We start from the raw sequence: 11,035 nt of genomic DNA on the forward strand, positions 1-11,035 counted from the left end.
TACCAGTAATGTAGAGGAGTCTAGATTCTTCATGTCCTTGCCAAGGCATAGTATTGTCAGTTTTTTGTTTTTGTTTCTTAATTTTAGCCATTCTAGTGGGGATGTAATAGTATCTTATTGTGGTTTTAATTAACATCTTCCTAATGACTAATGTCATTGAGCTTTTTTCATGTGCTAATTTGTCATCTGTATCTTCTTTGGTGAAATATCCGTTCAAGACATTCTGCCTACTTTTAATGGGTTGTCTTACTTAGTTTTAAGAGGTCTTTATATATTTGGGGTACAGATCTTTTTTTCAGTAGTAAGATATGACTTATGAATATTTCCTCACAATCTATGGCTTACTTTTTTTTTCCTTAAAGTATTTCATCTTTGGGTGACTGGGTGGCTCAGTTGGTTAAGTGTCTGACTCCGGATTTCAGCTCACATCATGATCTCACAGTTCAAGATTGAGCCCTGCCTTGATCTCTGCACTGACAGTGCAAAGCCTGCTTGGGACTCTCTCTCCCTCCTCTCTCTCCTTGCCTCTCCCTCTCTTCCCCGCAAAATAAATAAATAAAAACTTAAAAAAAAAAGTATTTAATCTTTATGAAATCCAGTTTATCATTTTTTTCTTTTGTGAATCATGCATTTGGTGTCATAGCTAAGAAATCTTTCCCTAACCCGAAGTCACCATTATTTCCTTCTAGAATTTTTATCACTTAACCTGTTCTATTTAAATCTGTAAGCTATGTTGACTTACTTTTTGTGAATGGTGTGAGACAGACAAACTGAGTTGTTCTTCTGCCATTTTTTTCTCCCTTGAATTACTGTGACTCCTGTGTTGAAATCTAATTTACTATAAATCTTTGAATTTATTTCTGGACTTCTTATTCTCTGCCATTGGTCTGTACTGCCTGTCCCTTCAAATGCCCCAAGGTCTTGATTACCGTAGTGCCTACTAATGATAAACTTTGAAATCATGTCCTTAAAGTCCTTCAACTTTGATTTCTTTTTTTTTTTAATTATTTTTTTTAACGTTTATTTATTTTTGAGACAGAGAGAGACAGAGCATGAACAGGGGAGGGTCAGAGAGAGGGAGACACAGAATCTGAAATAGGCTCCAGGCTCTGAGCTGTCAGCACAGAGCCCAATGCGGGGCTCGAACTCACGGACCACGAGATCATGATCTGAGCCGAAGTCGGCCGCTTAACCGACTGAGCCACCCAGGCGCCCCTTGATTTTCTTTTTTGAAGTGAAACAACTTTGGCTAGTCAGGAACATTTCATTTTCATGTAAATTTTAGAATCAGCTTCACCAACCCCAAAGCACCTGGTTTTGGTAGGGACTGAATTGAATCTGTAGCTCAGTTTGGGGAGATTGACCATCTTAACAATATTGAGTCTTCTAATCCATGAACATAGCATGTCTCCATATTTGGGTCCTAATTTTTGTTTTAACAGAGTTTTTAACAGGATTTGGGATTTCTGCTTCTTTTGTTAGATTTATTCCCAAGTATTTTATTCTTTTGGATGCTGTTATTAATGAGATTGTTTGCTTAGTTTTGCTTTTAGATTGTTTGTTAATAATAAATGGAAATGTAGTTTTGGTTTTTTTTTAATATTGATTTTGTATTTTGCCACCTTGCTAAATTCACTTACTAGTTCTGATAGTTCATTTTCAGAGTCTTAAGATTTTTTTTTTAATGTTTATTTATTGTGAGAGAGACTGGGGGAGGGGCAGAGAGAGGGAGAGAGAGTCCCAAGCAGGCTCCGCACTGTCAGATGTCACAAACTGTGAGATCATGACCTGAGCCGAAACCAAGAGTTGGACACTCAACCGACTGAGCCACCCAGGTGCCCCTTAAAATTTTTTTTTTAATGTTCATTTATTTTTGAGAGATAGAGACAGAGTGTGAGCGGTTGAGGGGCAGAGAGAGAGGGAGACACAGAATCTGAAGCAGGCTCCAGGCTCCAAGCTGTCAGCACAGAGTCCAACGCGGGGCTCGAACTCACAAACTGTGAGATCATGACCTGAGCGAAGTCAGACGTTTACCCAGCTGAGCCACCCAGGCACCCTGCCCCTTAAGATTTTTTGAATATGCAGTTGCATTGACTGTATATAAAGATGACACCCGTTGCCTCTTCTCAAATTTTCTATTTTTAATTTTATGTTTTAGTCTCACTTCTTGTGTCTGTCTAGTTTTATGTGTCAGACTGTCATTTGCACACTGGTTGTGCTCTAACAGCTTGAGTTTGGAAGGCTCCCCTGATCTGTATGATGTTGGCTGCTGGGTTCAGAGTTCCCACCAGTTCTCAAGTCTTCTTGGTTACTTTTCCTTGGTTACTTTCCTCCTTTGCATGTATGCAGTTTCCTCATCAGCTATGGGTACGTGGAGGGCTTAGCTGAGCCCTTATTTTCAGGATCTGCCTGGTAAATTTCTGACCATTAGATTGCCTGCCCTAACTGGGGCCACAACATCAAGCCAACAAGCTGTGTGTTTTCCTCATTTGTTTCCTTTTGAGTTTGCCACTTGGTGCTTTTAGCTGGCAAAACCCTGGGCTTTCATCATTGCCCCCTCCTGCCCACAATCTCCAGTTCCAAATTGAGTTCATATCTTTTGGCCACAGGCAACAAATCTACCAGTTTTGCCATCAGCCCCAAGCAGGTAAACCTATAATTTTTTCCATTTGATTGGGGGTAGAGGCATGGGAGTTAGGACCATTCCCAGGCAGGAAAGACAAAGACCCTTACCATTCTTACCTGAAGCTCTAGCTGGTGTTTCATTTTTTTGTTATTGAAAGAATAATTGTCTGCTTCTGGCCAGTATCCGGTGCCCTTAAATGTTTGGTTTTGTCAGTTTAATACATATTTTTTGGGGGAGGATTCATCACCTTCTTCACACTACCCTTAGCCAGAAATTCCTTCTTGCCATTTTTTATTTAATTTTTTTTTTTTTTGAACTAAAGAGAATTTGCTCCTCAGCAGTCAGAGGAATATGTATTCTTCTTAGTCCATGCACCTTTACCAATATGGACTTTAAAGAGACTTTTTTATGGAAATAATTCTTAATTACTGCTGGATGAGCCTGTCTAATCTAGTCTCCTTATTTAACAAATGAAACAACTAAGCCCCAGAGAGGTTGTGCAACCGAAAGTTAGTGGCAGAATTGAGGTTATTAGAAACTGTTGCAGCCTGGGTTTCTTGGATAATAGCATCTTTTCTGTTCTACCAGTGACTATTTTAATATTTATTTTACTTTATTTTTTAAGCAGTTGAACTATCCTTATCCCCTTTTTTTCTCAAACCAGGTCTTGTATGGAAACCAGTTTGTGAGACTGAATGGCCATGCCTTTGTTGAGGCAGGTGTCTGGTCTTTTCCCTCCCTGGGCTGGAGCTCTGGAGAAAACATTTATACTAGATAGCTAGGAGTTGGGTTTTTTTGTTATCGGCTATAAAATAAGGGGTATTGGGGAAGGAAGGGTTCTGGTTACTTTTATGGTTCCTTTTCATCTCTGAAGTTCTGTGCTTCTATGACCAGAATAAGCATTTGTGCCCCTAAAGCAGTATGGTTCTCAGGGTGCCAGGAGAACTTTGGAGTCTTGAACGATGGATGGGATTTGGGGGCTGTCTGTATGGTTTAGGGTGGGAGTGGGCTTACCTCTTCTTATGAGGTAATCCATTCAGTCAAATGGTCTTTAGAGAAAGCGTTCGCGTTTGGAAATAACATAGATACTAAAGTATATGTTGGGCAGTGGGGTGGTGGTATGGAAACATGAGTGAAGCTTGTGAAGAAAACACATAAAGCATAAAAAGCCAATTTGATGAACAGATTTTGCCCTTGGTCATTTTATTTGTGAGCAATGCATGTTAAATTCCTGTGTATTTCTTTCTTTATAAGGTTCAGATGGTTTCCCCGATCCCGATTTAGTACTGAAGTTTGGTCCTGTGGACAGCACATTAGGCTTTCTTCCCTGGCACATCAGATTGACTGAGATTGTGTAAGTAATTAAAAGTGTACTGACTTTGATTCAATTCAGCAAGTGTTTCTTGAGCCTAGCACTGTACTAGGTATGGTGAGAATTCCCAAAGACTTACAATACTGGTCCTTTGCCTCAGATATTTCACAGTATCAGTGGTAAGATAAAGACTCAGACACAAGAGAGAGTGCTTGTGCAAATATCTGGCATTAATACAAATTTCATAGGAGACGAGTGAGAGAGATATGTCTGTGGGTCAGGGTTGCTGATTTTATCGTGTTGTATTGTTTGTTTTTTTTTTTTAATTTTTTTTTTAATTTTTTTTTTCAACGTTTATTTATTTTTTGGGGGACAGAGAGAGACAGAGCATGAACGGGGGAGGGGCAGAGAGAGAGGGAGACACAGAATCGGAAACAGGCTCCAGGCTCTGAGCCATCAGCCCAGAGCCTGACGCGGGGCTCGAACTCCCGGACCGTGAGATCGTGACCTGGCTGAAGTCGGACGCTTAACCGACTGCGCCACCCAGGCGCCCCTTTAATGTTTATTTTTAAGAGATGGAGAGACAGAGTGTGAGTGGGAAAGGGGCAGAGAGAGAGAGAGAGAGAGAATGAGAGAGAGATACAGAATCTGAAGCAGGCTCCAGGCTCTGAACTGTCAGCACAGAGCCCAATGTGGGGCTTGAACCCATCAGCTGTGAGATCATGACCTGAGCCAAAGTCGGATGCTTCACCAGCCAAGCCACCCAGGTGCCCCCATAGTTACTGATTTTAAAGAAAAGGTCTGACATACTCCAGGGCATGTAAAATGGATAGAATTTTTGTAATTACAGAAAGGGTGAGAAGTATAGGGGATGATGGACAAGGAAAAAAGAAAAGCTGGGAAGTGAGGAGTGAACATCTCATTTTAGAGAAATCGTGAGGGAACCGGCCGTACCAGAGCACAGAGATTTGGCATTATGACATTAGATGGTAGTACACTTGACCCTGGAACAATGTGGGCATTAGGGGTGTGGACCCCCTGTGCAGTCCAAAATCTGTATATAACTTTTGACTCCTCAAAAACTTAATAGCCTACTTTTGACTAGAAGCCTAATTTAATACATATTTTATGTGTTATATGTATTATATTCTGTATTCTTACAATAAAGTAAGCTAGAGAAAAGAATGTTATTAAGAAAATTATAGGGAACAGAAAATACACTTATAGTACTGTACTGTATCAAAAAAACCAAATCTGCGTACAGATGGACTCATGCAGTTCAGACCCATGTTGTTGAAGGGTCAGCTCTGTAAGATGAGAACAAATAATTTGGGTGTATTGATGCTGGGAAGGTTTTAAGTACCAGCACTAAGAATATGCATAACGGTTTAGACAGGAAGTAGGAAACCACTGAGCCTGTAGATAGTGGGGAAATGGTGATTTTAGAAGATTTGTTTGGCACCTGTGTACTAGAGTAGATCGGATTTGGGAAAGAACCTGGTAAAGAGACAAGTGAAGAATCCTTGGCTATGATTTAGGGCATAACAGCGCGGAGAATGAAATTGCTTATCTAGAGCAGAGTTGGGTAAACTTTTTATATAAAGGTAAGATGGTAAGTATTTTTGGCGAATGTGTGATCCATACAGTCTCTTTGCAGCTACCCCTCAGCATTGGCAGTATAGCTGAGCAGCCACAGACAGCGCAGAACAAATGTGTGTGACTGTGTTGTAATAAAACGTCATTAAAAAAAAAAAACAGGTGGCAGGCTCATAGGCTGTATTTGCTGACCCCTGATTTTAAAGAGACTTAGTAGCCTTAAAATATATTTAAATTCTGAGTCTTAGGAGGAACATTCTATAAATTCTGTCTCTAATGAGAATTATTTATTAAGCATAATTACAACTGTGCTAAAAGTCCGAGAAGAAATGAAATGACTTCTAAGCTGTTAAGCCTAATTATGACGTTACTGAGAGAAACTACAAAGTCAAGGGAGCATTGATTTTGAAAAAAAAAAAAGGTTGATTTCAAGGATAAGATGATTTCAAAGCCATAGTCTCTTTCGTGGAAACACAAGGGCAGATGAAGATGCAGAATTGGTCCATGGGTGAGAAGTCAAGGGGCTAAAAAATGTATATTTAGAGTTTGACAGTACTTAGAAGCAGTAGTAGTTGAGTCTGTGAGAATAGAGGAACTTTCTCAAGTGTATATAGAAGAGCACAGTATCAAGGGATCTTTTGGCCTTTTAATAAATGCTCCAAGTTCAGGGGCAAGACAGGGTAAAGGTGTCAAATAAAAAGGCAGAAAAGAACCCGTAGCATTGTAGAGTCAGAAAGGGCTGTAGATCATATGGTCCTGCCTCCTCATCTTGTAGGCGTGAGGAAAATGGGGAGGAGACGTAGCTCTTACTATTGCTTGTAGTAAAGTGGAATTAGAACCCAAATCTCCAAACTCTGGTTTTCCGTATGATGGGTGTATGTTTCTCTTGTTTCTTTTCCTCCAGGGGTTTTCTGAGTTAATTTCAGGTGCCTTATGCATTGGGCTCCAAGAAAGGTAGCAGTGCTGCTTTGTGAGGTTGAGAGTAGTTTGAAGGGAAGAGTGTGTTTTAGAACAGATACATCTCAGTTTGAATCTTGGTGATGCTTTTCAGTAACATGACTTTGGATAGCTTTTAAACTTCTCTGTATTTGTAAAATGGGTATTTTAATAAGAAGTTGAGGATTTAAGTCAGATAACGGACATCAGATACCGAGCACATAATAAGCTTTCCTGTGGATCTTTGTACATGTGTCTGTCATGGCCCTATCACGTTATATTAAGGTTTGCTTTGGATTTGTCTACTGCCCACCAGACCGTAAGCACCTGATGTCTTAACGTCTTAATCATAACATGGAGAAGTAGAAGGGGGAGCCCTAACAGAACAGACAGGAATGGCAAGACCACTTTGGGGGCAGTGAGGAGGTAGTGGCGCTAAGTGCTTCTTGAGTGATAGGAGACGAAGCTATTGATGAAGAGGATAAAATGGGAAAGACTTAGTCAAGTGGGTTGTTTGAGGAGGACATCTGAATGAAGCAAGCTTCAGCAAGAAGAGTGTCGTTGACTTGTTGTTTGAGGATATCTTGTGAGGTTATCGCTGCAGTGGAGTGAGTAAGATAAAAGGTTGATGGCAGGATTAATAAGAGAAGGAAGTGGAGGAAAAGGAGACTTGTTTCAGAATTTTTGGCAGTTGAAGGAAAAAGCTTATAAGTCAGTTATATTTCAGTAAAGCTAGGGAGGGGAAAAGGAAGGACAAAGAAAGCCTAGCTACGAGAACCAGCACATGGTCAGTTTGTTCAGTCTTTTTTTTGTGATGTATGTGCCTGGAGCTCCCAGTGCGACTTGTACTCTGACCAGGTGTTTGGCTCTGGTACAGTTTGGAATTCCCAAAGCCTCACAAGAAAGCTGTGTACGTTAGAGAATTGTTTATGTCAATTATTGAAAATTATTCTAAGTATTCAAAACACCTAACAGGGAACCTTCTGGCTGTACATTCATTCTGCCCTTAAAGTGTCTTCACATCGCACTGTGATTGCCGCCTTGAGCAAATGGAAATGGTAGAGATGAACATTCATTTGTTGGTTGCTCACCGCGTGGCTTCGACATGCAGTCGCGTGAGGGTGCTGTGCTGCTCTGCCAGTGCTAAGCCTGGCTTTCATAGACCACTTCACGCAGTGCAGGCTTCGCTCTGGCAGAGAGGACTTCCTAATGTGAACGTGAATGGGATCCTTACAAGTAGGTCTCCAGTTCTGCATTGATTTAGACTTCGGCTGATACAGGTTCTGAACCTCTGTCTTGCTACAAGTTGCTTTTCTCTCCTTAGGGAAAGAAGGAGAGATTATTTTGTACTTGCACTGTTTCACAGTGAGTTTAGCTGTCATTTGGTAGAAATGGTTTGACATACTCTGTGTTTATCATTTACTTTCTTCTGTCCTTAACGTCTTTTGGGGGATTTTCCTTCTGGTTCCCCCCTCCACATTACAGTGTATCGTCTAATTGCTTTTTTTCCCCCTGTGCTTTCTTTTCAGCTCTTTGCCTTCCCACCTAAACATCAGTTATGAGGACTTTTTCTCTGCCCTTCGTCAATATGCAGCCTGTGAACAGCGTCTGGGAAAGTAGTGATCCCTGGTTGTGTAATTTGATTTCAGGCTTTTGGAGAAAAGGACCCAAGTGACTCTGATGTTTACAAAGCACCTATGAAACCCTGTACACACCTAGTTCATAATCCTCATAATTTATCAACAAACACAAAAAAGTGTCTTACTTGAGAGTAAGGGTATGTGTGAATATGTGTGTGTGTGTGTGTGTGCGTGCGTGCGTGTGTGTGTGTGTGTGTAAATAAATTTATAAATGGGGGAAGTATTGGAGAAGGAAATACATAGATCTGCAACTTTGAGCAAATAGCAGCAGTGTTTTAGGAGCTGAAATTTCAGATTTAAAGACTTCAGCCTCAACTACTTCCCTATTTTTGTGGGGAGAGGAGGGGGTAACTAGAGCTATTTGGTTGTTTTGAGCGGAGGGGAATCGTTTTTGTTCAGTCTTTCCTAGTGACCAAACTTAATTTTTAAGAATAATGTATTGACTTATTAAATGGAACCATTTTGAGTCTGAGGGATCTCTGGAGGGATGGTGTTCTGTGTTGGTCACATGTTAAAAGTTTGCTCACCTTTGGAGTAGAGGGAATACCTATTTTCAGATATCCGTCCATTTTCATCTCATTATAGTTAAACGATGTGACTTGTGAGTGTTGCTCTGATGTCTGTGTTCTGGGTTGTGAAAATTATTTGAAAAGAAACTCTTACTACATTGAAATGTAGAATTTAAAAAATTTAAATATCAGTCAAAAAAAGGTGGAAAAGTTATAATCTTAAAGGATTATAAGTTGGAAAATTTCCTAAAATAGGAAATAAAGTTTGATTCCCTTTTTTATTTGGTGGGCAGTATGTACCCAAAGTTGGTTTAAAAAAAGATTCCCATTAACTTTCTATTTAAAAGAGCATTTGAAAAGTTATCAAGGCAGCTTTTTTCCCCTAAAGTAGTAACCTATTACTCTTTGGAATAGCACATTTAGGTCTGTGTTAGTTCCCAGGATTTTTACTCAGTAAATCCTGATGGTGGGGGACTTTGCCTAAAAGATCTTTAAGTAAGATTGAGGCCTGTGTAGGTAATAAAATATTACCAAAGTCTACAAAAGTAATTTAAGTTAACCTTACATGTTCTCTTTCGTGACAGAGAACAGCACTGGTTCTGTTATTTTTTAAATGAATAAATGATTTTTTGATGTTTAGTATTTCTTCCCTCACTACTGATCCTTGGACAGAAACCATTCTTTATACTTGATGGACTGTTTTCAGAAAAATCTTAAGTGTACAATAGTTGTCTAAAATTGTACATTTAGAATGGAGTAGCTTAAATACTAGGTCTCAGAAGTCTAAAAAATAGCAAGGAAGACTGGGCTTGGAAAGCAAGGTCTAAAGTTGCTTGTCATATTCTAAAGCTCTGAGGAGGAATAAATGTTTGGACTTTGGACTATAAGACCCCATTTATGATTTTAGAAACTACACTTGAAATAAAATGATTAAACTAAATTTTGGTTCAGTGACATTACTTTGCACTTCATAGTCCTTTGTACATTGTAAGACTTTTTTTTAAGTCTTAATTTATTGCTACAAGTTTTGTGTGAAACTATAGCATATCCCTGAACTTTACCAATTTCTGATTTCTGTTCCCCTGTACTGTGATCCATGTTCTGTTGAGGGTTTTTTGCCTTAGTTTGAGACTGAATTTGTGTCTTTTATAAACATGGTATGTGTCTTTTATAAACATTCTGGAATATGTATGGCTTCAATGAATAAATTTAATGGGTCTGGTTGAAGTGAAGGGATTTAATTTTGGTAAAATGAAGTTAATCAAACATTACCCACTGGGATGTAGCCAAAGTCTCTAAAAGTTTAATGGTTAAGCCTTTGTACTTTTATTTTCTCCTTCCATTTCATAGCAATGTAGTATTACACATCAAAGTAAATCTGTAACCTGTGACTTGAGTCTGTTATAGTCCTAGAAAGAGACCCTTAACACAAGTTGCTAAGGATTCTGAATTCAGATATAAGCATTCCAGATCCTTCTCCTCATGAGTTTAACTGCTTGTATGGTCTCCACAACTTGAATGGCATTGGTCATTCTGGAATTCCTGCCAAAATCATCACAAGTTCCACATCATCAGGGCTCCCTGGGCACTCCCAAGAAGAACTGATAATCTTAAAGTTTAAACAAACTGTTATCTTTAGGTGTACTCAAGGTATTTGTCTTTAAATTGTTTCTTCTTGACACCCCTGACAATGGAAAAATTATCAAAGTAAACCTACTCTAAGGATGGCAGGTTGGAGCATAGCAGAAAGTTTGCGTGTTTGAATCCATTCCCAATTCTGGTTGTATTTTGTTTCTTAAAACTGATTACTGTTACAATAGAGTTTGAAAGCTGCTTTTGACATGAATAAAAGAAATCCTGGTATATTGGGACTAAAGCTTAAGAATACTTGTCTCTGAGAGGAAGGTGTTCTAATGTTAAGGAAACAGTGCCAAATACACTGTGCGTATCTACAGCTTAATCTTTGAATGTATGTTATTTGATTAGCTCCCTCCTGTGTGATGGCACCATGCATAGAGTCAAATCTTTGTGATGTTTTGTATGGCTGTAGACTTTGGCAACATGTACATAATGTGTAAAGCAAGTTTTTATGATTGAGGAATCAAATTTATTGAATTTTATTATTGAAAGTTGAAACAACATGTATGTACAAAAACAATAAAAGAATATACTCTTTTCATGGACTATAGTATTATGTGAATGCTACATTTATTCTAAACATTTAGGGCCTGCAGAAATGTACTGAGAAACTCATGGCTAGATAGCAGTACTGTTTTTTTTTTCCCCAATGGTATGTTTTTGATTGAAATATATTCTCATTTTAACCAGGTTAAGCATTTGGAATCTTAATGGTATTTACTTTTTGCTAGATAACGGCAAGATAAAACTCAGCTTTGCCATTGCTAGAGTTGTCAAA

The 11,035-nt window shown here is 39.0% G+C and overlaps 1 protein-coding gene across 1 annotated transcript in view; it reads left to right on the top strand.

The window, feature by feature from the left end:
- Positions 1-10,802, top strand: part of NUS1 (NUS1 dehydrodolichyl diphosphate synthase subunit) — a 31,717-nt gene extending 20,915 nt beyond the window's left edge. Inside the window, exons 4-5 of the mRNA XM_003986497.6 lie at positions 3,881-3,980; positions 8,000-10,802. Coding sequence (XP_003986546.1) covers positions 3,881-3,980; positions 8,000-8,090 — 191 coding nt within the window. The 3' untranslated portion in view covers positions 8,091-10,802. The remainder of the gene's footprint in view (positions 1-3,880; positions 3,981-7,999) is intronic.
- Positions 10,803-11,035: the final 233 nt, after the last annotated feature.

Source organism: Felis catus, chromosome B2 (genome assembly GCF_018350175.1).
Source record: "Felis catus isolate Fca126 chromosome B2, F.catus_Fca126_mat1.0, whole genome shotgun sequence".
In the NCBI taxonomy this organism is placed as follows: Eukaryota; Metazoa; Chordata; class Mammalia; order Carnivora; family Felidae; genus Felis; species Felis catus.